The 27,524-nt window shown below is 38.7% G+C and overlaps 1 protein-coding gene across 2 annotated transcripts in view; it reads right to left on the bottom strand.

Moving 5' to 3' along the window:
* The window catches only part of furinb (furin (paired basic amino acid cleaving enzyme) b), a 94,126-nt gene that overhangs the window by 26,101 nt on the left and 40,501 nt on the right, over positions 1 to 27,524 (bottom strand). For both annotated transcript variants that reach the window (XM_026176391.1, XM_026176392.1), the window contains exons 3-6: positions 22,539 to 22,637; positions 14,561 to 14,656; positions 12,816 to 12,944; positions 12,357 to 12,433 (exon numbers count right to left, since the gene is read on the bottom strand). In XM_026176391.1, coding sequence (XP_026032176.1) covers positions 12,357 to 12,433; positions 12,816 to 12,944; positions 14,561 to 14,656; positions 22,539 to 22,637 — 401 coding nt within the window. The remainder of the gene's footprint in view (positions 1 to 12,356; positions 12,434 to 12,815; positions 12,945 to 14,560; positions 14,657 to 22,538; positions 22,638 to 27,524) is intronic.

The following is a 27,524-nucleotide window of genomic DNA, read 5'->3' on the forward strand; positions in this document are numbered from 1 at the left end:
AACCTAATTGTAAACCTGACACTAAAACCACATTTTGAGCCTCAAAAAAGCCTTTAAACTCGTGAGGACCAACGTGTGTGTCCTCACAAATGACTGTTGGTCCTCACAAGTATAGTAGAATGCCAGTTTTGGTCCTCACAAAGATGTCTAAACAGGAACACACACACATGAGCTGAACTGCAATGTGTTAGATGGGGAGGCCATATCAGCAAAACACTTTATAACCCTTTATAACTTAAGCTATAACTTGCTATACAGACACACAAATCGGTCATCTTATTGTATCAGAGCATTTGCTATAGTAAAAGCTTGCAGCATAGTCTATAGTCTCAGCTGATCAGAGTGTGGGCTGTTGTTTTCTGTACAACAGGACATCTCTGTCTGCATGTGAAGTGGGGAGCAGACCTTTTAGTGAGTACCCATTGTCTAATCAGAGCACTAAAGAGGCACAGACCTGCCCACTCATTACATTTTAGCTCACAATTGCGTGTCTGACAAACGTCTCACTGGCTGGCTTTACAAGCTCGTCCACACAAATCAGTGTGTTATTATGTGCTGCGAGCGCAGAGTGGGTGTTGAATGGTGGCCGTCAGTCATTTCAGATCATACAAAATGGAGCCATAAGACCACTAGTGTGACTGCGACAATACCCGTTTCCACACAACAAAAGTATGAGTGAGAAGATTTTATGTTGATGGCAGATGCTAGGGTGTAGTTCTCTTTAATTACTGAGAAAGCTGGGCGATCAGTGCTAACCTGGCCCGACCTGCCACAAGTTAAATTCCTACATTTTTATATATTAAGGAACCAATTTAACATAAAACAATCATAGAAGAGATCTATATTTGAAAACATAAAAAACACTAAGTGCTTCTGCTGTAATTTAATGCAGCAGTGGGTCACTGCTACACACCAGTGTAGGCTTTAATGTGAAGGTATTCAATGCAGTTACTGATTTATGTTTTTGGAAATTAGACTTAAAAATTATAAATCCAACTCGCATTTGTTTGTTTTAACCTGACATTTTGCTACATATTAAAGCAATTTACAACTGTCCCTTTGCAGTGGTCATAATTTCCTAGGAGTGAGTAAAAATGAAGGGAGAACTAATTTTAAAAGAGATGTTTTGCTGTCCTTTATTACACAGGCCAGGGAGCGTGCCATTACCCGCAATGGCTAAGATCACACATCGTCAGCACTATGGACAGCCAGACGGCTTGGCCAAGAAAACGCCTTGTTACATGCAGACATTTGCAGTTTAACTTCGCAAAAAAAAACAGATTCATGTGCCAACTGTCACTGACGTTTGTTTAAAAAACAACAACAAAAAAAACACACCACAATCCTTACGGGTCTTACGCCAAAAAGTCTGAGTTTTCGGCTTCCTTTAATTACATCAGCAAAACTGCTATGTTTTCATAAAAACAATCATAGTATTGGATTTAAAAAGGTCCGGGATTCTGAAAAGGGAATTTTAATTAGCGCTTTATATTAATGTCTCCACTGCCTTTAGTGGTAAATATCGGCATGCACATGCTGTTGTTTGGTCCACAGCATCACAAAACAGCCTTTACGCTCCAGACAGCACATATCCTCAGACCATGGAGCCACAGATGTGATGCCAGGCAGGGGATTCAGCCAAGCGCGGCAGAGTGCACAGAGAGCCAGAGGCCTGAGAAGACTTTTATCGAGAGGCTGTGCACACCAAAATGTAAATGTTTCGAATACTGTCTGCATATTCACATGCACATAGAGCGGCTGATCTGGATCGAATTCAGCAAAAACAGCCAGACAGCTTAATATATCCAGGGAGACTCAGACGTGCCAGAGCACACAAAAGGGTTTATGATGAAGCCACAATTTTATCTTTCAAATGTCCATGAAATTAAATGATTTCCGAGACACTTTACTGAATGCCTCCATTCTATATCCATTTAAAATAGATTGGAAGAGTCGTCGGAGACGTGTCAAGTAGCGAGGGTAGGTGTAAGTGTAGTTTCAAAAGTAGGTAAAAGTTGACGTTTGCACAAAAGACGTGACGAGACAATGAAACACTTTCAAAACGGTTCACTCTGCAGAGAGACAATCACACTAAATAAATCACTGCTCTGTGAACTGGTGGATGTCAGAAGCTACATACATTGACTAAAATAAGCTTAGAATAAGAAAAGACCAAACAAAGCTTAGATAAAAGGCTGTTGAAGTAGAAAAGCTCTGTTTACACAGCCAATGTGACCCCCCTTATCTTATCAGAAGAAGCAAAAGGGACAGAGAGAGGTAATGCTTTTATCTGTCATCCTCAGGACAAGGAACCATTTTTGGGAAAGTCAATGCCCTGTCATTTGTTGGAGAATTTGGACATGTCATACAAGACAATCTCCACCTCGGACTTAGGAGTCAATAACATCATGAAATGTACTGTATTTAAGAATGCAACAATAGCAACTAACATAAAAGAATTCTGCAAAAGAAAACTCTTCTTAGATGTGACAAATACAGCGTAAGAATCTTAGCTTTGCCACCATCGCAATTTTTAAAACTGTCTTTGCTTTGAAAAGAAAACTGCAGTCGTGAGTTCTCAGAATCGGCTCTCTGAGTAAAAGAATGACAACACCGCAAGTTTGATACCATCATGGGGAAGCTCGCGGTTCTCCAACGGGAGATCGAGAGACCAGTGATACACACTGATAAGCACTCACTGACGTATCACCCTCCCTACCCCGGATCCAACGCCACCTCCAACGCTTACCTCCCGTCTGATGTGGACATCGGGTTAGCTGGAGGCGCAGTCGAAAGATTGCAGCGGTCCCAGATCAGATGTACACACTGGAACACTTTCCCATGTTGCTTGTCGGTGTTTATTGTGCTATGGTGTGTTGATATCTGTGCATTCCTGTATTATCCTTCTGTGTTACACATTTCGATGTTTTTTTCTTGCTACCTAGCCTGACCTGTCTCCCCAATGTGATGTTTGTGTATTGTATGTACGGTCGGCAAGGTCTGTCATCTCGGTTGTGGGCAAAAGACCTGCAACTGACAAATAAAGGCTATCTCATCTCAAAAAAGGTGATGGTTTAGTGAGCAGATGGAAGAGGTTACATTTTATGCCAATGCATTTTATTCATTTTAATAACCCCCAAAGGAAATCCACTAATCACGGTGGTCAGCTGCTCACACACACATACTTTATTAGGTAGATTTTTCTAGTACCAGGTTGCCTAGATGCAACGAGTTGCAGTGATACGATCGGCTGATTAGATATTTGTGACAACAAGCATCCAACAGGTATACTTCATAAAGTAACCAGAAAGTGTATATGTGTTTGTACTTAGTACAGCTTTGGTTTCAAAGGTGGGCATGATGCAGAATACTTTACAGACGGGGTTCTGACGCTCACACAGCTCTGTGTTAGATTCCACCAGCTGATATGACCATGACCCTGACTAAAAGAATGTGACAACAAGAAGTTTATAAAAGGTTTATCTTAATAGAAAAAACATGTTTCTGCAGATTTCTCATTTTGCTTTTACCTTGAACGAAACCAAGGTGGTTACTTGGGCACAAGGACCTCTTGGTGACCAACTTCAGTTCTTGCTGGGGGCTTGGAGGAGTGCTGTTAAATTTTTTGGCCAATCAGGAATGGTAAAATATTATCACTGTATCTTTCCCCCCTTCACATTAACTAATTAACAAAACTAATAAACAAATTTAAAGGGGTGCTTCAATAATTTAGCAATATTCTTGCAAGCTTACATTAAGAGTACTCTGGTAACCTTAGAACAACAAAAGACATTTTATTACTGAAACATAATCCTGCCAAATCACTCGACCCGATCTAGTCGTTTACCATTTTTAGAGTCGTCCAGGTAATACTGTGGCAATGAGCAAGAGAAAGACACTAATCCCTACAGCACCGTAATAATCACTTATTTCAAGACTCATCAAACCAAATATTTAAATGTGTTAAACGGTTTTCAGTTTTTGTTACTGCAGGTTCTAGTATTAATGTTTAAGACAGTTCTGATGTTGGCTTGTTGAAGTGAAGGTGCAACCTGGAAGTGTCTGCAGGGCAGCCATAGTAAGAGCTGGTGAAATTCTCTAAATACTAAAGGGAGGTCCTTCAGTTTTTCCTTCATTATCTCTCTGAACACTGACTAGAGCCTATACCATCCTTTAGAAGAAGGATGGTATACAAAATTAAGCAGCTTGAAGCCTATATAGACCTATAAAAATGTTTAATTTTGGTGATAAATTTATATTTTCAACTGGGCTTTACATCTGTATCATGCAACAAACGCATATGGAAAACTATCGAGCCATCCAAAATAAATGCAGTTGGCTTCTCTGAGCACTACTGATGCCTCTTACAGTCCTAATGAATTATCCTCACATCTTTCTCAGAAAAGAAAATGAACAGGCTGCTGGTCGGCTGCCTGGCTGGTATGGCTTTGCCTTTCAGTGCTGACAAGAAATACTTTCTCGTAAACGCACTTTGAATCGAATCTGTTCCAACGCCGAGAATCTATGTTTACAAATGGTAGATGAATGTGACCACACATACACATTCAGTTTGTGTTTGAATTCTGTTACGCAGAGGATGTGTGTCAAAATATGCATCATCAAGTGAGACTAATGTCTAACGAATGCTTGGCTAAACTGTAGGATCTGAGTCTTGGCATTGCTCAGTTGGTTTTAGAGGGACTGAATAGGGTCCGTTCATTGTAGCTGCCAAAAGGATTAGGCTATTTTCTGCTCTACTCAACTCAGCTCAGCTGTGGCCTTAGGCAGGTCTGTTCAAATGGTTACAGTGGAGTGAGAAGTAGAAATAGCTTCATTGTGTGGATGAACACAGAGGTTCTTGAAGCTTTGTAGAGGAGATCAGATGAGCTTTTTTAATATTTCACGTTTTAAACCCTTGGCATTGAGTAAACATGCATTGAATCCTTTTCTTGTCTGCCTTCTTATAATGATGGCAGCCAATACAATGGACAGAAGGCAGGGAAGTATGTTGGGGTAGTTGACTGTCCATCAGAAGGAAACTTTAAATAGTCTGTAACTAGACTGATATTCATAGGCAACATATCTATAGGCAATTCACACTTTCTAATCCAACTCACTTGGATGTCTTTGTGTGGGAGGAAACTTATGTGGAGTTGGAAGGAAATACATCTTTTTTTTAGGAAGAAGAAGAGGACGAGATATCAAAATGCCCATTTTGTTTGTACTATGACTGTTCAGTAGCATTGTAACAATCCAGAAACCCATCGTCTCCTCAGCTGACTCAGCCTTCTGGGGTAATAGCTAATTTCCCACTGTAACCTGGATATCTGGCTCAAGACAATGATTATTGTTTAAGATGCAGAGGAATTTCAAAAAGCTAACAAAAACCTAAATCGTTGTCAGACGGTAATTCATGGTTGCCAGATTGCATTTCAGCAAATGCAATCCCTCTGTTCTTCTCCACAAGGACTGCTTACCTGCATGTAACCAACTCCTCCTGAAATTTGTTTCCTAATAGTATTCTGATTACTTGAGGACTAAAGGTGGACAAAAAAAATCTACTTGTCTTTCCATACAGAGTCTGCATATGCATATATCTATTAATAGAGATTAGACAAGTGCTACTTCCCCTGCCCTAAAAAATCATCATTACTCTGCTTTACGAAGCAATGTGGTGGAAGAGGAAATGGGACTCTTAATGTTGCTATCGTAGCTTAAAACGAGCCTAACCAAATGATGGAGTAACTGAAAAGACAATAAATGAAAAATAGTGCAGTGTGTCTCTAAACAAATTACATAAAATCATCTGTGCAACAAAGCACATTTAAAAGATTTTAAATGCATTTATACTAATAAAAGTAACTTTGTATAAAAAAGCAAAAAGCTTCACCCTGAATAGCATGTTAAACTGGACTTCCTCCACTTACTGCAAACACAACTGGTCCAAAATCAGTCTGTCACTGTATGTCTATTAAACAACACACCGAGAGAAAAAAAAAGTGATATTGATTGAGTCGAGGTGATCAGTAATGTCTCATAAATTATAAACCCGGCTCACCACCTCCATAAATTACCCATTTAAAATGTTTACAAAACAGCAGCTTCATACTGCAAGAAGCTTTTCTTTAGCAAAAGTAATATCTTCAAAACAGAAAGCCAGAGGATTCAGGTTTAAGAGTGGGTTCTCTGCCAACTTCACCTCTTGCAAGCCTGCCTGGCTGTCAGGAAAATAAACAGGCTTTCCCCAGCAGAATAAACAGACAAGGGAAAGGAGAATTACAGTATTCAGGCTAGATAGAAGCTGGCAGCATTCTAAACAAGAATTGATAAACTTGGTGTAAACAGAACACAGCATTTATCTTCAGCATGCAATGAGCCAGAGCAAATAGGAGAAAATAAGGTTTTGTGCACATGCCCCCTGCAATTTTTAAAAAATATTTCTTTATTCATCCCACGATGTTTCAGGTAATGTCCAAGTCTGATAAAACTTTTGGTAAATTAGTAGCAAACTTTGGTTGTTTATTTACTCGGCACAGAGTATACTTGTAAACATGTACACTAATAGGGGAAGGAGAAAGAACACATGCACACTAATCAGACACATGCGGACTGCACTATTGTTTGACTTAAAATAACTTCTGAAAAACGCACTTGACATAGCAGCAGTTCAACCAATGCCAATTCCACAAAATGCTGTGCTCTAAAATGTCTCGTAAGCAAAGTCAACGCAGCCAGGTACGACCTGCTGTGTCAAACACTATAACAGAAGCATTAAAGCAGACAACACATCAGGAAGCCGTCTACTTTGATTTGTACCCTCCTTCAGCTTTGATTTTTCCTGCATCAGCCTCCAAAGACACAGATTTATTACCTCCATAAAGTCTTAGATATGCATTCAGCCTATGTACAGAAGGGATATAGATTTCCAAATAACAGGACGGGCATTTTTATTTGCATTCGGGTACAAAAATAAGGTTCATTTCAGGCCTTAGCCACTTGTCTTGGCCAAGGACACAGTGCCTGCAGATGGTATTTAACTCTTTTCCTTCTTTCTGGTGTTCAGTCCAAATTTAAATTGGATTGAGCTATGTTTTCAGCCGCTAAGTACATAATAAAACCCAAAGACATAAAAATGTTTTCAGTTGTATTGACAGTAAAACACAAACATTTTGCCTCCGCAGCGAGTGACCTTTCACCTTTCTTTCTCTAAGTATAATTAGGTGAAGTAAAGGTAACATCATGAATTAACTACCAACGCAACTTTCACATGATTAAAGAAAAAAACAAACAAACCTCAGTTTATTTTCTGTCTGATCATCAAAGAGCTTCAAAGAATTGCTCTTCTGCATACCTAGGGTGCAACAATTGGCTTTGAACTTGAGTTGCTGTTGTCTTATTAGCTTATCAGCTCGAAGCAGTCTGCCCATTCTACCATGAACTCTGGCATCAACAAGGCAGTTTTACCCAGAGAAATGCCGCTCACTGAATATTTCCTCTTTTACAGATCATCCTCTTTATACCTCAGTGTTTCTGAAATACTAGGACAAGCACATCTGGCATGAACAACCATATCTTATTCTAAGTCACCCAAATCACCCCTATTCGCCACTCTGATGCTCCATTTGAACTTCAGCATGTTGTCTTGACCATATGTACCGGGTTGCTGACTAGATATTTGAGTAAATAGCTAAACAGGTATGCCTAATGAAGTGGCTGGTGAGTGCATGCATAATCAAAAAACCTTTAAAGAGAATATGTGTAAGAATATACACTCTCTTTAATGTGTTATCTGCAAGCAATCAAGTAGGAAACTGAAGGAGCAGGAAAAAAGAGCCCCAATAAAAGTTACATACTACTTTACCTCTTAAAAAATGTAACGCATCCCGCAGCCATCTGATGCAGGGGGTGTCTGCCCAGCCCCCAGTAATGTCAGAACAAATTAATAATTTAAATTAAAATTAAAATGCGAGGCTTGTGCAGAACGGGTACAATTACATTCCTCTAGTCTGTGTCTTTTTGCTGAAGAAGTGCTTTCATGATCAGAGAAACAAATAGCCACGTTCCACCAAGGACAGAGCAATTTATTGGGGCAAGAGAAGCATGCAAACACTTTTCTTGGTCTTTCTCAATGCCATCATCCAGATTAGCCACTAAACCTTTAGCCTTGAGTTTAACCATTCAGTATTCAGAGGATGATGGGTTGATTTGTAATCAAGGACATGAGGCTGTTTAGCATGCCAGTCATTTTCTGATAAAGACTGTCACTACACACTCTCCCATGCAGGCATATGGATCTCAGTTAATGAAGCCCTGTGAAAGGTTCTCTATAGGAGATAACAGCTCTCCACAGGGAAGTTAGAGAAACAGAGTATATTGTATGTGGGTGGCTGAATACATTTGAAGAAGAGGGGGCAGTAACCAGGTGAGCTGAATTGCCTGGTTATGCATACTGTATGTGCCTTGGGAAACTCAAACCTTTCTCTTCATTTGTCTTTATTTGTTTTTTGTTGGAAAAAACGAATATAAGCTGTTATAAACAAAACGAAAGAGAATAATGAATCACCACAAAATTAAAACGTTGAAAATCTGCACGGTAGTGTGTAGTTTCGACGTGTGAATAATAGAATGATATGAATGTGGCTGCATTTAGCGAGAGCTTGCCAAGAGAGTGATCTACTGAATTATCCTTAATTTTTACCTTGTCAAGAATTTAGAGGTGGGGGAAAATACATAAAATCAGGCTAATCTGATTGCAATATAGTTACTCACTCAAAATATGAATGTTTTTAAAACGCATATATCTCAATTCTGGCAAAAAACAAACAAACAATATTACAGCACAGAAAAAGAAGTAGCTTCGTTTACAAAAGAACCAAGGTAACACTAATTATAATGTTTGCAAAATAATTATTGCACGTTTGAGTGACAACACCAGCAAGAGGCTGAAATGCTCATCTACAAAATATGAGTGTCAGTTATTTGATGTTTTAATAGTGCTACTGCTGCTGTCCAATCAAGCAGCTCATCTGTAAATGACACTGAATATCCTGCAATATGATAACATTATTGTTATACTTTGTGCATTTTTCTTTAGCAAAGAAAGCCTACGAATATTCTCTAATTTTCTTCATTCAAGATGTTTACCGAGAGGCTGATGCTACAGCTAGCATTAGTGTTCTGTCTAGATAATAAAGCTAAAAACTTACGTAGCTGCATGTGTTCCCTCACATAAAGCAGAGCTAAAAATCAATATCGAAAATCGATAAAGAACCAGATGGATCAGCAGAATCAATAGTGACACTGGTGTCAATAAAATCGTAACAATCCCAACTCCTAAAATGGAAATTGCTTAAAACGTTCTAGGTTGAGAAATACCTGAAGTTACAGTGTGTAAAATTTCACCACTAGAGGTCAGTAGATTACAGACTGCAGTTAACTGAGCTCTTTTTTTTCTTACATGAGTGCACAATTCTAGTTACAGTGGCTGCTGTAGGACAAAAAGTAAATGTAGTCGGCCAGTCTCCTCTTTATCTCATCTGTCCATATGTGTCCACATCTGTTTACCCCGGAGGAAGCTGTAAAACTTTGTGAAAGGAGTCGTCAAGTCGGTGAAACTCACTTCCACCCGATGAGAACAATAGGTGAGTTGTTGGGGATAACCTGAACTTTTCTGTAGCTAACCACTGCTGTTTTTGCTGATGTTAGCTGCTGTTAGTAAAGTGGATCTAACATTGGTTGACTTGGACACTTGGCAAATAAACTCTCATACGATGTGAAAATGTAATCAAACTGTTTATCAGAGAGAATGTGCACATTGAGTTGACACTTGAGTTCAACATTAGCTTGCATAATGCTGTTTAACTGGCTCAGTGTCAGCTGTCGGGAGACAGGAGGGGGTCACGTGTCTGATCTGCTGACAATAAGTAATTGTGACAATATTGGGAATAAATAAACATTTTTATGCAGATTTTCATGTGGTACAGTCCTGACTTTGGTTCAGGAGTCGAGGACTGAGGTGAAGAGGATTGGGATGATGTTTTCTATAGATGCTGGTCACGTTGTCTCTTTCCTTCTTGTTTTCACTTCTTTGGTGGAGGGGACCTCTGCGCAGATGATGAAACATAGGTATCACCTTGAATCTGAAGGTGCAGACATGAATTAAAATTTGCCTCCACAGTAGGCGAATGCCTACGAGTTCTCTTCTCCTCCACCTTTGACATATTATGTATGTGGCCGATCTCTAGCCACATACATAAAACCTGATTAGGCTGAAGGATGATGTCCATGTAGGACATTGTTATCAAGTGGTCGAGATGGACTTCAATCATATTATTGTGAATTATGTTTCACAAAATGTTTTATGTTTTGCAGTGCATAACGTTTTCAGTAGTCGTCTCTTTTTTTAATGTCAGTCACATCAAATGTAAAAATGGCATATACATTAACCTTGCTCAGCCTTTACACAATTGATTTAAATTACATTTTCTAGACTGTCCTAACATTTGTGTAACCAGTGTTACCGTGTATCATTATGGGCCCAGCTGGAATTTCATTAGAATCTTTCACAAATACAAAATGTATTAAAACCGTGCTGCGATAAATTTTCATTAAAACTCTCCTTATTCACAGCTGGACTGATAAATATCCATGCCGTTATCAGAATTAATACCCCGATTCTGATAATGATGAACACAAATATTTTATTGATGAAGCACAAATGAATTACTGGCCTTCAACTAAACATGCACTCCCCTCCAAGAATAACTGCCAAGTCAAGACAGAGCATCTCAATAGAAAAACGCCTGAGATGAGAATTGAAAAATCAGCCTTGCGTGTCATCAGTACAAATGAACTGGCCTCCATGACTGTGGAAAAATGCCTTCCTCCGAGTCTCCTCTGCTTTTTGTTGTCCTATGAATATATTCATATAATCTCCTTGTGAGGGGGTTGTGAGCATTACTCACTGTCAGCCTGCATTGCTTTGTGGAGATTTGCATAACTCATTGGATATAATTTGTCCACAGGTCACTCCAAACACCAAAGCTCCACACTGTAGACACAAAGACACACCCTTGCTATTCATTTTATGCTCAGAAATTGATCCAATGTAAGATAATTACTCTAGCAGCTCTACCGACAGCAGCAGTAGAACGTGTGTAAGTGCAAACCCATGCATTTCATGTTTTTATTATGTTTGGAAAGTATAAGCATGGTGCAGTTTGGGAGCTGTAGTAAACCAGAGTCAGAAAGCAATCCCCTCCAGTAGTGCTTTGTTCGATCAGCACGACAGAGTGGGATCTACGATACACTGACAGGAAAGGCTGGATTCGCTCTGCATGGCTGCTCAAGCTGTCGGCAAGGACAAGAAACAGGCGTCTGTGCAAAAATTGCAGATGCCAGCCTCTTTCAAGATGAATAAATATTGCAGATGAACAGATCATATTTTGGATGATAACAGAAAAAAAACAAGCAAAACTAGACGAACAACAGAAGCTGCTTAAAGTGACAAACGTCAAAGCACCAAAAAGCAACTGTAAAGAAGCAGATTTATTTTAACAGCTTTTAATAATTTCTTTTAAAAACAACAACAACAACTAAAAAAACATTAAGCCCATTGGGCCTTTCATTCTGACCAACTGTAACTGGAAATACTATCCTTTGAAACAAAACTAACAAAGAAAAACAACCATACAACCACAAAAAGACTTAGTGGCACGAAAAGAGAGAGATTTGAGACAAATCCTGCTGTGCATTTCAGAGGCGGGATGCAGCTTCTCATCTGCTCCAGGGGGGATTGGACAAAAGCAGAGGACCATGGCGTTTTGAGAAATGGGGAGAGAGGAGGGGATGAGCGATAAGGATTCATTCTTGCTGACGCTTTAGTGTTCCATCAATAAATTGGGACAAACATGTTTTCAAGTGATCACCAAAGACTGGAAGGGAAAAAATGGTCTGTATTTGTATTTGGGAAGAGCATGAGTTAATGGGGGGCAAGTAAACAAGAGCTGTATTGGCAACAAATAAGTGCTATTTTGGTGGTGGAGCGTTATGGGCTGGATTGATGCTACAGCAACTTGAGTTGTGTGCTGAAGCAAGAAAAAAGGGGAACAGTCTTTCAAGAGATTTCAGAATGACTGCACCCATACTTCCACACTTAAATAATTGGTTTCTGAATGCAAATGCCTGAGCCAAAAGCACTGGACCCAAAGCGGAATCCACTTTCTTTCTCACCAGTCCCTGATAACTACAGCTTTCAGGGAGCAAAATATAACTAATAAAACAAGAGGTGGACAGTCTATTCCAAATTATTTAATCACTAAATAAAAATGTATATTTCAAGTTTGCTAGCACATTACCTGTTCTCATTTCGTTGTGTATATCTTGGTTGAGGGTCAGTATCTCCATCATTTACGTCATAGCTGGCCTCAGGGTCCTAAAAGAGAAATAAGAAAAGGTTATGACACCAATCAAGTGATTTTACATTTCTTTTAAAGAGCTCGCTTAATTGTTTTTTCCTCTGTGACTAAATGTTTAAAAAAAAAACCCTGAAAAGCTGTCGGTCGGACCTTTTGTGTGCACAAGGGTTTTGGATGATTTTGATACAGCTAATAAAACAAAGGAAGTACGAAATTTTAGTGGCTATAATTCTTACTGAATAGCATGAAAATTAAAATACATATCAAAAAGTTGCCCTTTTATCATCACCAGTTAAAATAGACATTTTGTTAATTGGTTTCAAAATGCATCGTGTGTTGAGAAGTTTGGGACAAGAACATGTCCGGCTCCATCTCTGCTATTTGAAATTTATGACTTACGTAATTGCTTATGAGGTCGGGATGGTCCTTCTCAATGCCATCATCCAGGATAGTGACCACTACACCTCTTCCTGTGTAGCCCTGAGCCCAGGCTGCTTTTGTATTCAGATCTTGATGTGTTGGGTTGGACTGGAAGAGACAAAGGCTTTTGTTCAGCTGTCAATCTGCCATGACTGACTTTTCCGAGACAAAATGACAGAAAAGGTCTGTCAGTGAAAGAAGGTCCTACATCGTCTGCGAAGACCTTCTCTGCTGCATGTTATTAAAAACAGCATCGCTTGATACACCTGACACCAAGAAGATACGAGGGGAGATCAGAGGTGCTTCATGAACATTTTAAACTCCCATTTTAATGCATCACCCCGGTATGTCTGCCTCCTCAGGATGAGTTGCCCATTGTGAACATCCTACTGTTGTTTTGCTGTCAGTGAAAAAGAAAGACAACCTGTTGCAGGTCAGGCATCTTGGGGAGAGAGCATTTGCCTCTCGTACTGAAGAAATAACATTCGGCAGCATTCGAGAGGAGAGGGAGGGAGGCAGACAAAAGGCAGCGGTAAAGCGTGATTTGGAGGAATAAGTGAAAATCTGTACAGCTTGAAGAATAAGGAGAGGTGAGTGCGAGAGCTGACAGAGATGGTTACAAATAAACACAGATATACGGGAACAGAAAGACATTAAGATAATCTCCTCTGCCTCCTTTTCTTTTTCCAGTTTCCCTTTGACTTCACATTGAAGTGCACATAGCTGAAACTTATGAATACATTAAATACACATTATTAAATTCAGGCAGACACAACTCAATACATCACTTAAGTTTGCCCTAAAGTGACTGTGCTAAATAAACCTTTTATAAAAGAATTCTAAATCCCATAAATTTATTATGTGACCAAAACAGAACTGCAGCACTGGTGGTTTGTGCGTTCAGCTAAACCAGCTTTGTTTATTTGTTTGTTTAAGCCAGAGCTTTGCAATGTAGTTGAAATAGGAAAAAAAGGGTTTAAGGCCTGAGACGATTAGAAGTCTAATGCTGAATGGCAGAGGTAGTTCCACAACTTCTATTCACTGGTGATTTATGTCTGGGATAGTCAATGTTGTCATTAATCTGCTGAACTGACAGAGGTTTTATGTAGTTAAAAAAAAAAAAGGGGGGGGGGGGGATTAAGGTGAATTGAGGCATCTCTGAGAAAAACTGCGAATAATGAAACAGACATGGAGGCAACATTATATGCTATCGATGCTTCACAGGTGATCTATCCTGACATGTAATTGCACATTCAACTCAACATCGTGGAAGGCACTACATTATATATTTGACTGAGAAAAAAAAAGTTGCAGGAGGTTAAAACAGGCCAGGTAAAGAATAGCCCATAACGGAGCAACACATCTTATGATTACCAGACCAGCTGTATTTGAATATAAATCTTCCACTTCAACAAAGAATATAGCTTGAAAACAGGCATTCCTACAGGCTGCTACTGAAATGATTGAATACAGAGAGGGCTTGAAAATGTAAAGTGGGATTTCAAATGCATATGAGAAGCAGCCACTATATAGTCAGCTGACTGTACACCCACTTTATTTGTTGGTGAAGCATAGAGATATCTCTTTTAGAAAACTAGAACCATGCTACTGAAAATCTCATTATGTATGGTATTTCATAAGCATTTTAATTATTCCATTTCCCAATTTTAACATTTTAGTAATAATGTCAAACTAATGAGATAGATGGTAGGAAGTCTACACACCAGGTACCACTGCTTAGGGAAATCAGGATCCGTTAGGTCTTCATACACATCCCTCTTCTTCCTCTTTTTCACCACTTGCTGCTCTGTCCACAGGACCTGGATTGTCAAGGCACACACACGCGTGCACACACGCACACACACAAACAGCATGCCCACACAAAGCAAACAAGCAAACCCACACGCAAAAAGAAAAAGCACAGTTTACTCAGGAATCCTCATGATATTGTGTCATTATTAATGTTCTAATTTGAGAAATTGTTGCTGTGTCCCACAGACTGGGGATGTAGGAAAACACGGTCCCAGCTGTGTTCAAAAAGTAATAACTAGAAAGAGAAGCAGAGATGTGAAGAAAATCTAATTTAGTTCATTGCTCAGATGCACAGGGAAGGTGGCTACTGTACAGTGTGCCTGAGCAGGGGCCTTTGAAGTTGGGAGGGCTGCTGGGAAATGCTCAGGCTCAGTAAGTAAGGGTAACAAGTCTTGCTAATATCACACATAGTAAATTTCATATGGTGGTTTTGCTTCAGAAGTTGCAAAAAACAATGCAACACACAATGTTAACAGGTCACACAGCAAATCAGTTAATGCCATTCAACATTTGGGTTTTCATGCTAATACCCATATATTCTGAACACTCTGAGTACATGAGACAGTAGTAAGAATGCTAAAAGAGACCTAGTTTAAATAGACCCATTTAGGTCAGCAATTTATATTCAAGCCGTGACAAAAAATAATAAAAGGACAGCATTCATATGCTTAACAAGGAATGCCTTGTTGTAGGGGTGTGCAAATAATCACATTTTAACTTCTATTATGATTGACAAATATTAAAAACAACTATTAAAACAAGGTTAAATTGATTATTGTGGTGTGTTCCATTACTTTGGATCCGCCATAAAAATTCAATTTCACTATCTGAAAAGCTTTAGAAGATACGTTTCTCATTTTTTATTATTTTTTGAGTCTATCCATTTAATTAAAAACCCTAAAACAAAACCCAAACAGCCCACCCACCTCCAACAAGCATAACCCCATAATTATACGGGGTTTTGTTTATTTTTATGCAGAGCAGCTTTACCTCATGGTCACCTGTCAACTTGTCATCTATACAGAAAACACACAAATAATGCACTGGGGCATTGCTTTTTGTTTTTTGCTATACTTGTGTAACTACACAAAAGTTAACTTTCTTAAAATAAGGACAAAAATACTGAAAATACAATTCAAATACTGACTTGGGCTGAAATTATACTATAGCAGAGGGAATCTGCAGACAGTCGATTGAGTGAGCTTACAGCAGAGGTTTATTTTCTACAGCACTTAGAGCAAATGCTGTTCTGCATTATTATTATTGTCAATGATAAATGCATCCTTTGCTGATTTTTTTGTTGAAGGTGAAAAAGCCCAAACTTGCTCTATTTGCATGGAGAACACTCAAGTGAAGCGTGACTAAACTTTTGAATTTCCTTTACAATGCAGACTGTCAAAGTACAACTTGCTATTTAACTATTTTAGGTCTTTTCAGTGGATTTTTTTTTAGCATTTTGCAATCGCTTTGCTGCTGTTGGTGTTGTTTCTAATGGTGAGGCTTCTCTACTTGCTCGACTTCATGATTATATGCTTCTGTAAAGCACGGGGTCTGAAAGAAAATGTGTTGAGTACAGCTGCTGAGGGTGTAAGCTCCAAACCCAGCTGAAAACTTTGCCTTAGAGAATGCAGCCATTAACCTCATTGAAATGATCCTAGACTAATTAACATTTATCTCATTTCATTACATTTATAACTGCACATGTCTGACCTCACCGCACTGCTGCCCACTGCCCGCCACATTATTAACGGAGCAAAATTACCACCCATGATAATCTGCATACAGCCATCGACTACAGGATAAACAGCATTTCATTTATAGCTAAAGCTGACTTCAAACATAATTAATGCAATCTCTTTTGCAAATTGAGCAACATTTCAGCAAGACGACCTCCGCTTAATAACTACAAAAAAAAAAAAAAAAAAAAAAAAAAAGGTGGAATCAGTTTATTTCTGGAGATTAAGTGATCTTTGGAAATTAAAAAATATACTTCAAGTGTTGGGCAAGGACAAAGACTAGACAAATACAACCACCTGCACAAAGAAATAATCAAGAAACAAGGAGGAGGTCTCCACAAGGGCTAGCACTGTAATCTGCTTGAGCAATAAACATTTGTTCCATCTCTCTCAGTGTGTCCTGAGGGTTTTCATGTCTGATGACTAAGAAGAAGTCATGCTGGAGTTGTTGGCAAAGCAGAAAGAGAGAGAGCAGTGAAAAAAGACACACTGTCCTTTGACCTATAGCTCTGTGGTTCACTTTAAAGAGAAAGAAGGAAAGAAAAAGATACGTTTAGGGACTTTTTCCATTGCTATTTGTATGAATACATCTAATCAAATGACAATCACCAATAAATTGATGCCACTAACTACTAAGGCTGGGACTTATAGCTGAAAACACCATGATTATATTCATGAAAAACATATCAACGAGACGGTTAATAAGGAGGGTATTATTCTGTCTGCAGTATGCTTTGGAAAGTTTAGCAGTGAATGTAAACATTCCTAGTTTGTTTAGCAGGAAATCTCACAGGGGGCCTTTTAATTTGAAGCTAAATTGAAAATGTCATATTGAGCTCAGGACTGAAATAACTAAAAATTTGTTATTGTAAGAAACTATCGTGTCAATCAGACTGCAGGAGGGGTTGCTTGGAGACAGAGCATGCAAAGAAAAAAAGAAAAAAGAAAAAAAAACTGTAACAAATTTTGGGTATCTCATGCATCATTGAGATCCATATATTTCACAAACTATATAGTCAATAGCCTTTGATGCTCCGTAATTGATTTTACAGACTAGCCATGCTGCACAAGCTCCAATATTATTTCTTGATATGGAATTATTTCACAATAAAAAGTGTCAAAAGCAACAAGAGAAAAACAGACAACACGTCTTTTAAAGAATGATTTTATTGAAAGTACACTTGTTTACCTTAACTTTTCAATAAAGACAGATATTAAATATACATTCATCTATTTACAGCAGCACTTGTAAGCCTGCAAAGCTGATCTCAGGTTTGCACGCTGATGTGAGAGTCTGATTACCATGTAAAGGTAGTCTACAAGTATGAAGATCAGCACCTGCTGCTGGGAATTGGACTGTGATGATGGAATACAATGAACAAACCATCCAGAAGAAACGGCATATGTCACTGGAGCGGGAATGGTACACCACTGGCCAATTTCTGAGTACTAACGGTGGATAAGGCATCTGTCTTCCTTTATTCCTTAATGCACTATATTACACTGCATTACAGCTGCCCATTTTTACATTTCCTACATGCCTCTGGTAATGCAGCCTGCACACATGAAGGCAGCCTCTCATGCAGTTATCATAAATTACTACAAGTAATACCTTTTCTCACGGGTAGAGTACTATAAGGTCTTGACCCTACAATGTAAAGTACACAGAGATGACTGTTGTGAATTGGCTCTATATAGATATATATGAATCAAATTTAAATTTATCATTGTCATTGGAGGATTTTGTAATAATTATTACAACATTTTCTCAACCAGCTCTTCTACAATTTCTGCTCTAAAGAGATTTTATCCAGATCCAAGAAGAAATTGAATTTTTTTATTTAAAGATTTAACTGAATTTCTTTCCTTTTTGAAAATGGGACTTTCTGATCCTTTTAATAAAGAAAAATTAATAAAATAAGAATCTGAAATAACATTCATAATAAGATAAGATGGCACATACGCACTGCCTTTATGGTCTATGCCCTGCATAAACCAATGTACTTATGTGAATGGTCCGCCCCGAAAGGCCACTCTGAGTCACGAAAAACCCTGCATTAACAAGCACTGTCTGTATATCCAAGGCTTCAGACACTGAAAGCATATTCCCTTCTGCAGCTTTAGTGTTGTCTCAACAATAAAAAGATCAGTGAGCCAGACATTACGACGAGCATGGTTTATTTTGAGGTGATTACACACATATTGCACTGGTGCTGTAAATCAATGATGGCTTCTTCAAGGGTCTGGAAGATAATATCGAGGAATATTCACGACATGATGAACAGAAAACAGATATTCTTCATCTCGTTTGATTTTCTTCTTGTGAATTATTGGATCACTTTAGTTTTTTCAAGCCTTTGAAAAAGATTAAAATGAAACAATATAAGGAGGAGGAATCGCACTGTCTTGAAAATAATCAGTCATGGCCCTGACAAATGCATTTTTTCCCCACCCTCTTGTTCCTCTTGTGACTCATACTTAAACTTTTACGTCAGTAGCAACCAGTGGGCTTGGGGCTGAATGCCAAGCTTGGTAAGTCATGAGTTCACTACTGAGAGGCAGACTAATGTATTATTGGTTTTGGTCTCCTAACGGGATTTGTTGACAATAATAAATGCAGAATTTTGTCAGCCTCATCCAATATGGCCTCATATAGCAACTAAAAATCCAGCATACTTTTACAGCCAGAGTGAAACTTTCTAGTAAAACTGTACGAGAAACAGATGTAGTTTAAATTCCAGCCAGGACACTGTGCACGCTGCCTTACACTACTGTTCATAAGAAACCCAACAGTAGCCGCCCCAAACAAATCAATTCTTTCCCTCATAAAGATGATACGGGGTGTGGAGAGGAGATGACAAACAACTCTCGCAAGCATTATGGTGTAAGCTTATGCAGCTGCCAGTGTCATCATGCCACTGCGTGATTATTCAAAAGGCATGGTGATAAGCACGTTAGCTCCACAGAGCTGAGGAAAAGAGACAATGGAGGTAATGTGAGTTACAGCTGCTGGATTACAGAGAGGAAACACTGTAACGAGCTCAAAGCTCAGCAATGACTAATCCAAATCCAACCATTGTCTTTTTATTTATTTATTTATTTGAAAAAAAAAAAAAGGTAAAGCAAAACCTTTACTGTTCTTTATTTTTTCCAGAGATCAGATGGTCTTACAGAACCATATGATTACACAAATGCACTTAAATAAAAACACAAAAACAAACCCACTCACTTATGCTTCTGTGGCATGTTTTTGGCAGTGGTCATGCTTTGCCTGAGGTTTGCTCTGGTTGTGTGGGTGGTTGGGCAACCTAGGGACAAGTTGTTGTGCCTGAGCCAGAAATCTGCTGCCCTTAATAGCTAGGTTCAAGTGCTGCGTTAACTTGAACTACTGACATTCCAACTAAGATGAACTCGAGATGGAATCTCCTTTGTCAAAAATGTCTTTATAATAGGCAAGGCTGTAATTCTTAGGCTTTGACGTCAAGGCAGCAGTTTTAAAGTGCAGATTGGTTTTTCTCTCATTTGGTATCAGCAAAAAGCCCACAGAGCACATAATACACCTCAGTGTCCATCTCATTGTTTTATTTTAATACTTTCAAGCCACTTATTAGGAACATATCAACTTTCTATTGACAGATTCTCACTTGGGTTTTAATGTTGCTCGGTCCCTTCTGCACCCAAAATCCAATATTACACATCATTAAATCTTCCTCAGTAACAATAATTCTGATTCTGATTAATAAAACCCTTGTTTCTGCCACTGCCTGTGCTAAATTTACTTAATTGTGTGTGGGGGTTTTTTTTTTAGATTTGAAAACTATGTTTTATGAATTTGAGAGCCACAGTACCGATATCTGCTCAGCAACCAGATTCCCTGGATGCTCTCAGAGACTTGTTGTCATCCACTTACCCCAACCCCTGATACCACTGGCCTCAGTGCACGTCACCATATCCCACTAATGATGTCTTGGGGCCTCAGAGCTTGTCAGAGCACATCAGTCCTTTCCTCGGCTGGAATGACTTGGACTCAGGAAAGCTACAGATTAGTCCTTGGGTTGCACTTGGCAAAACTACCTTGCTATAGATGTTCTCACTGGGTAACTGCCTACTTTTTAGCACCAGTCCGGCAGCTCTGAAGATGCTTTTAGAGCAGCAATTACCTCAGCTGCCTCCCTTGTTTCCAGTGTAAACACTGCAGCAACAAATGGCTAACTCTTTTAGCAGTAAGACTGAAAATAGAAGAACTGTAAAGCAGACATTTGCACAGATGCAGTACTTCTGTTGGTCCCTGAAATGTGAGGTACTTGATTTTTTAGAAGCTACTAAACATTCTGAGAAATATTTTTATTGTAGAGAAGTCAAATGACATTATATATGGCAGATTTAGCCATAGTTTTACTATAAATTCCCATGTATACAGATGGGGTTTTATTCAAACAGGTTTTGCCACACAATTCACACTACTATACTACAGACTTCACACCAGCTTACTGCAAGCCTTCATCCAGGGTTTATTTTAATATACAAAAGCTGAAAAGGTTAATTTAAATAATTCCTATTTCACACATATACATACACAAATAGATTTAAAAGGAGACGTTTAATAAAAGAAGTGTTATGATCTAATATGGTTCCACCTCTTTAGGTGACAGTCATCTACTTATGTCCACTTGATAATGGTAACTGCACATTTATCTTTTCTACATTTTTAGAATAAACTGTAGAATATCAGCACTTTAACACTCAGTTCTTTCCTCCACACAAATTAAATAAGACTATATCTGCTGTGTTTGCTTAAAAATCTCCCGTAGGTTTGCATTTCCCCTCTAAGTGCTGTTTGTTTTTTGTATGTGTTTTCTTACAGGTACATTATTTGGTGACCCAGTGTGTTTTTCTACTCATGCTCTGTTGCTTTATTTGTATTGTTTCTCCTATTTTCTCTCCCTTTTTCCTTTTCCTGCCAAGACAGGTTAAAAAAAAATCTCCTGTGTATTACTTAATAGTTTAACCCAGATCTGATTTTTTTAAAATGCTTGCAGCATTAGTAAATATCTCTTTGCCTTCAGAAGGCAGTGCTGTAATGATCTCTAAATGTCATATCTAATTAGCATTTCATGCTTAAAGAAAAGCATTTCACATTTTTGCAAGTATTATTTTCTCTGTAACTGATGTGCTTTGATCTGTTGGCTGCAGATGCAAATTCTGCTATAATAAAAAGCGTGATATAAGGTTTATAATGTGAATCAGTGTTTTCTAACATCAACCGACAATTTTGTTTCTAGCCAGAACATAAACATTATTATCAGGGAAAAAGCAAAAGCGCATTTAGGTTTTTTTACTGGTTAGTAGATGCTGTTTTATTGTTCAGGAACAGTACAAATACACAGTGGTCTGGTGATATGATGCTGCTTATTCCATAATCCGTGAAAAGGAGAAGAAAAAAATCTCCCAATTTTGGCACTTTGGTTTTTATATGTGGTCCACAGAAAGTTTGATTTTGTGAACCAATTCTAAAATGGTGGTTGATATCGGGTAAATATCACATCTATATATGGTAAATGACTTTTATATAACGCTTTTGTGCTCGAGCACTCAAAGCACTTTAGAAAAAAGATGCCTACTTCACTATTCACACCCATTCACATAAGCACCTTTACTATGCTCAAGTGTTTTCCATCTAGCATTCAGCTACATTCACACGCCAATGGATGCATCGGTTCAGTATCTTGCCCAAGAATACTTTGCCATGCAGACTGGAGCAGCCAGGGATCGACACACCAGCCTTCCGATTAGTAGATGCCCCACAAATGCGATTTTTAAATATATAAAAATGGCATTTACGTTTTAGAAAATGTAAATGAAAATATTTATTAGAAAAGAAAAGAAAAAAAAACTACTGAAAATGCTCAGCTAATAACAGACTCTCCCAGCTGTTGTGCTGGGTGGTTTTGCATATTTACAGCTACTTTGGATTGGGTCAGGGGACAGATGGAAGGGACCGGTGCAAAGACTTTGACAAGCTGTCACCGATTCTGACATCCCTTTTCTCTCGTGATATACCCACTCTCTATGTGCAATCCAATCTGTCTTTTGGCCTTTTGTTGCCAACATGAAGTGCTACAATAAGCTGTGCGAGTGCTGACAACAGTCTTACCTGTGGTTCTTTTTGCAGTCTGATGTGCATCCTCTTGTGGCCAGACAAAGCTCTCTTCTCCACGGCGTGATGCCTGAAGTGATAATAATCTCCAAAAACCTGCACCGACACATAGGGGAAGCGCAATCAGTTCACCTGCAGCAACAGGATGGCCAAATAACAGCCTGTTCTCACCAAGGCATTCATGTGCACATGAGTAAATGTACAGGGTAGTGTTCAAATCGAAATCTGAGAACAGGCTCACTTTTTTCCATATTTAAGATTAAATAAACATTTGTTACTTCACTGAGTTGTAGAAATGTGAACATCTTTTGAAAGATTACACGAAAACAAACAATATTTCATCAACAGTCATAATGCATGACATGAACTTTAGGCACAGAAGTCCTCTAAACACCACAAAAGAATTTTAGTCCAGTGCCCTAGAGATCTGTGTTTTATTCGTTACATAACTTACGTGTTACAATTTCTTTAGCGAGTATATTTTTAGAGACCTGCCTAATCCTTTATTACATTGCAGCTTTTGAGAAAAAAATGATAAAAGATGATACATAGACAGACACACACACACAATAAATCCAGAGCAACTTAAAAGAACAGAGATTAATCGGGAAGTGAGGTGAAGAAACTTCAGCTCTATAGATGTCAGACAAAGAAGTGTACCAGGAAAGCACCTGCCCTAAGACATCAATTACAGAACCACAGATGGACACTATCAAAAATGATTAGGCACATCCATTAGAGGTTGAGTCACTTCAGATCTATTCTTAAGCATTCCTCCTACTGCTTTTATTGTTCCCCCACACGTCCTGCTCATAAAGAAGCTTTTAAGGACAAGTGATTGGGTGGCAGCAAACTGGCCTAAAACCTCAGGGATGCGTGCTTTTCATCAGCCTCACTTTGAAGCAACACACAGAACAACCTCATCCTGTCCTTGTAATGACAAAAGCAGCTGACCAAAGACTGAGATAGAGACTAATTAACAAGGACGCCCAGAGATAAGTGTGCAGTAAAAGACAAAAATAAACAGCCCGGTCCCTCTTCACATGGGTTTTCACAAGAGAGCTACCTCCATTTGAAGAGGAAACATTGCAATCTGTACAGTAGTGCCACCGGGGACTGGCTCACCTTCACAAGCCCAGTGGAGCAGAGGAAGAGAGAGGGGAGAGAAGGGGAGTGTGTGTGTGTGTGTGTGTGTGTGTGTATGTGGGGGGGGGGGGGGGGGGGGATAACGGAGGGAGGCAAGGGGTGGGAGATGCAGGGTTTGACAGGTCGACCAGGCAGGATGGATGTTTATGAGGAGGGAGAAGAGCAGACGCAGCAGGATGGAAGGCTCTCCTGGGGCTGCAGGCTGATTCTGCAGGCAGGCTGTCTGCGGGCCGTCCAGACTGGAGGCTGGACTCTAAGCTCCAGAGCTTAGAGTCTGGCAGCAGTGAAATAAAGCTGCCAGCCTAGCTCCAGCCAATTTGACTTCGTCAAATATTTGTAATTAAGATTTGCTTTTATATCACTTGCTGTGATAAATTTCACATAAACTGAGTGACGCTCAGTCTTAAATTACTCAGTGTTATGCAAAATTGATCCTTTCTTTTGAGTTCACGCTGCATGCAATTATGTGTAGAAAAGATATAAGAAGCGTAAGGCTGATTTGTGAGGAGAAAGCTACCCAACAAGACATTCCCACAAATACACAGTTAATGGAAAAAAATAATTTCTTTTGTCCTGAAAGATTAATTAGAGTTTTCACAATTGAACTTGTATTCACAACATGAGGTTCAAAGATGTGCTGATGCGACTAGATGAGGCCATCATTAGGCCGAACAAAAAAGTGGGGAGAAAAGAAAAAAATATATATTTAAATCACAGTCCTCAACCTTCCTGGGAAAGTCAAGGCCCGGGTGCTGGAAAGCAGAGTCCGTCTGTTAGTCGAACCTCAGATACAGGAGGAACAATGCAGGTTTTTGTCCCAGTTGCGGACTCTTTACCCTCTTGACGATACTTGAGGGTGCACGGGAGTTTGCCCAAACAGTCTACATGTGTCTTGTGGACTTGAAGAAGGCAATCGATCATGTCCCTCCGAGTGTTCTCTCTGAGGTGCTTCAATAGTATGGGATTGTCTGGCCTGTGGCTACGAGCCATTCGATCTTTATACAACAACTGCAAGAACTTGGTCCGAATAGCCGGCAATAAGTTGGACTCGTTCCCGGTGGGAGATAGACTCAGGGTCTTAAGTTTTAATGCAATACTTCTGGGAGAATGAATTACAGATAAAAGTCTGCACTTCAAACTTGTCGTGATTGTTTGATTTAAAATCCACTGTGGTGCTGTACAGAGGCAAAGGCAATAATTAATACTTATTTAATATATATGTTTAAAAAAAAGTAAAAGTGTACAGAAAGATAAATTTATATTAATATATTTAAAAATCCTGTTGTTAACATAGTTGCAGAGGTCATGATGACTCTGATTTTATTATATTTTTATTACAGTCAAGGACTAACCTTACAATCACCATGCCTCAAAAGCAACGGCAAAGCTAAAAATGGAAAAAAAGCCTCTGAATAATGCAAGATTGAGGTGTGATGAAAGATGTGCCCAAAGAAATTAATGAGACCCACTTTCACATTGATTGTGGCAGGGCAGAAAGCTAATCTGAGCTGCACTTGGGTGGCTTTTCTGTGGACAAACCTATTTTCAAGAGTGCTGATGTCCTCATTTAGACCACGAGTCTTCGGTTCTTGGGAAATTGAGATGGAGACGGAAATGTTGGTGTAGCTGCCTGTGATTGCAACTGAGTCATACCTCTTCAAAGCATGCACTCGAGTAAATCACATGGGGTTTGTGTGTGTGTGTGTGTGTGTGTGTATGTGTTAGCAATAATAATTGAGAGCACTGTAGGTCATTAGTCACCCTGACACTAAGCTCAATGTCTGTATTAGAGGCACACTGCCCTTTACACTCCTCACTGGGCAGTGCAAGAAGTTCCTTTCTCATGCATTTCTTACTTTAGGTGTTTCACTCCTTTTTCCATGGTTTCTAAAACTTTGTGTAGCTTGAAGAAACTCTGTATCTGTACACTGCATATAACTAAAATGACTCAAAGAGCAACAAACAATTACATTTCTCTTATCAGTTACTCTACCCACTGGCTTATCAAGTAATTCTCTCAATTCCAAGATGAAGCAAGATAATATCTACGAATGCCATATTTTGTCTTATTATAAATATTCATGCAAATGTATTATATTTGTTCATAAAAGAAAGTTCATAGCACATACTGTGCTAGCACATATGCAGTTTTTGGTCCACACAAAAGAATATTGTGAAACGATATGTGAGAGAACAGAGAGAAAACATTGCAAATTTATGACTTTAAGACATGCCCAAAGGGCTTTCTTTGCTTGAATCTTAATCTGCACATCAAACTGGAAAAAACATCGCCTACTTCAGAAATATTTTTCCCAGAGTCATGAACATAGAGAAACTACAGCAAGTATAAGGTATAAATGTAAGACAGCTTAGTTGACATCAGCAAAAATGTTGTACCCTAATAAATGTGATTAGTAGCACATTATACAAGAACCAAGGACAAACCAACAAAAGCCCCTAATAGATCTTAAAGGTCTTATAACGGAGCCTTGATGAATCTAAAGACGATGGTGAAGTTATACTGAAAAAATTTGAGTTCAACACTGAATAGAGGCTTTTCTTATGAATGGAAAATCTATGTAGTCAGATTTCAAAAGAAAATTCTTTTTTCCAGTAAAAAGCATGTTGAGAACAAATGGATACTGAAAATGGCTGATCACACAAAACCCTTGCAAAGTTCAATTTATTTATTTACCTAAACAAAACCAATAGTGTTGGGGCTATAATGAATTGCAACGTCTTCAATCAGATCTAGCGAATGGGTGAGAGCCATAAATGTACAGAAAATCCATCCAATCGTCACTTAGATCTGTTGGGGACCCAAAGTTTAGAGTGGTGGTTCTGAAGCTGTGTGTTGGGCTCTCTGAAGGCCTGTAAAAACTCGTGCAATGTGCAACACCATATTTTCCCTCCCCAGTCCACGTTAAAGTCCACTCTGTTACATTAGCATTCCAGTTTTGGGAACCTGAAACATCTCAAGTCTTCAAGTGTGTTCAATAAAGAATACAAAGGCAAAAAAAAACAAACACACTGTGTCAGTAAATTTTAAATTACTTCATTTTAAAATAACTTAAAATTATTGACCACTAATGGAATTGCAGAGTGGATGCAGATATTATATCAGATATATATGCATGAAGGACAAATGATTGGACTAATTAATTCTTCAGGGATGTATTACACTCACTCACTCTACTGGATAAGCTTTATGATGAAATCAGCCTCTAAGAGTCTTTTTCTGCATTATGCAGTTTGATAAACAGCCTACAGGATATGCTGATACTGACATAACTGTTAATGTTTAATTTAAAAGCTTAAAGGTCTGGCTTATCTTAGTAAATCTTAGCAGATTCTAAGGCCATTCATTTTGGATTAATTCACTTAGAAAATACCTCCTGAAATACAAACTTGTGATAAGAACGAATTAAAAAGCACAGAGAGAGTGCAGAAAAGCTCAAGTGAATGCAACTTTCACAATACGACCACTCTTTCATGTGGTGAGCTTTCATGTGAAGGACTGCATCTGTGAATCTGCGGGCACAGACGTCAACATTGATCCATCTTAGTTCTGTCAAGCTAAGGTAATTAAGTTTGAGCAGAGAAAAATATTAATCTGCATGGACTCTTTGCTACATTCTGTAACTGATTTTAAAAAGAAATTATTTATGAACTGAGATTTGTCTAAATTGGGTTCATCTGATGTGAATGTCAAGTATTTCAAGCTTGTAATTTAACTTTGAACTTACAAGAGTGTGCGCTTGTGTGAGACAGACGGATGTGGGAGTTTACATGTTGGCAGAGTTTTGAGTGCAACTGACATTAAGATCACTTATCAAA

This window comes from Astatotilapia calliptera, chromosome 7, assembly GCF_900246225.1.
Source record: "Astatotilapia calliptera chromosome 7, fAstCal1.2, whole genome shotgun sequence".
NCBI lineage: Eukaryota > Metazoa > Chordata > Actinopteri > Cichliformes > Cichlidae > Astatotilapia > Astatotilapia calliptera.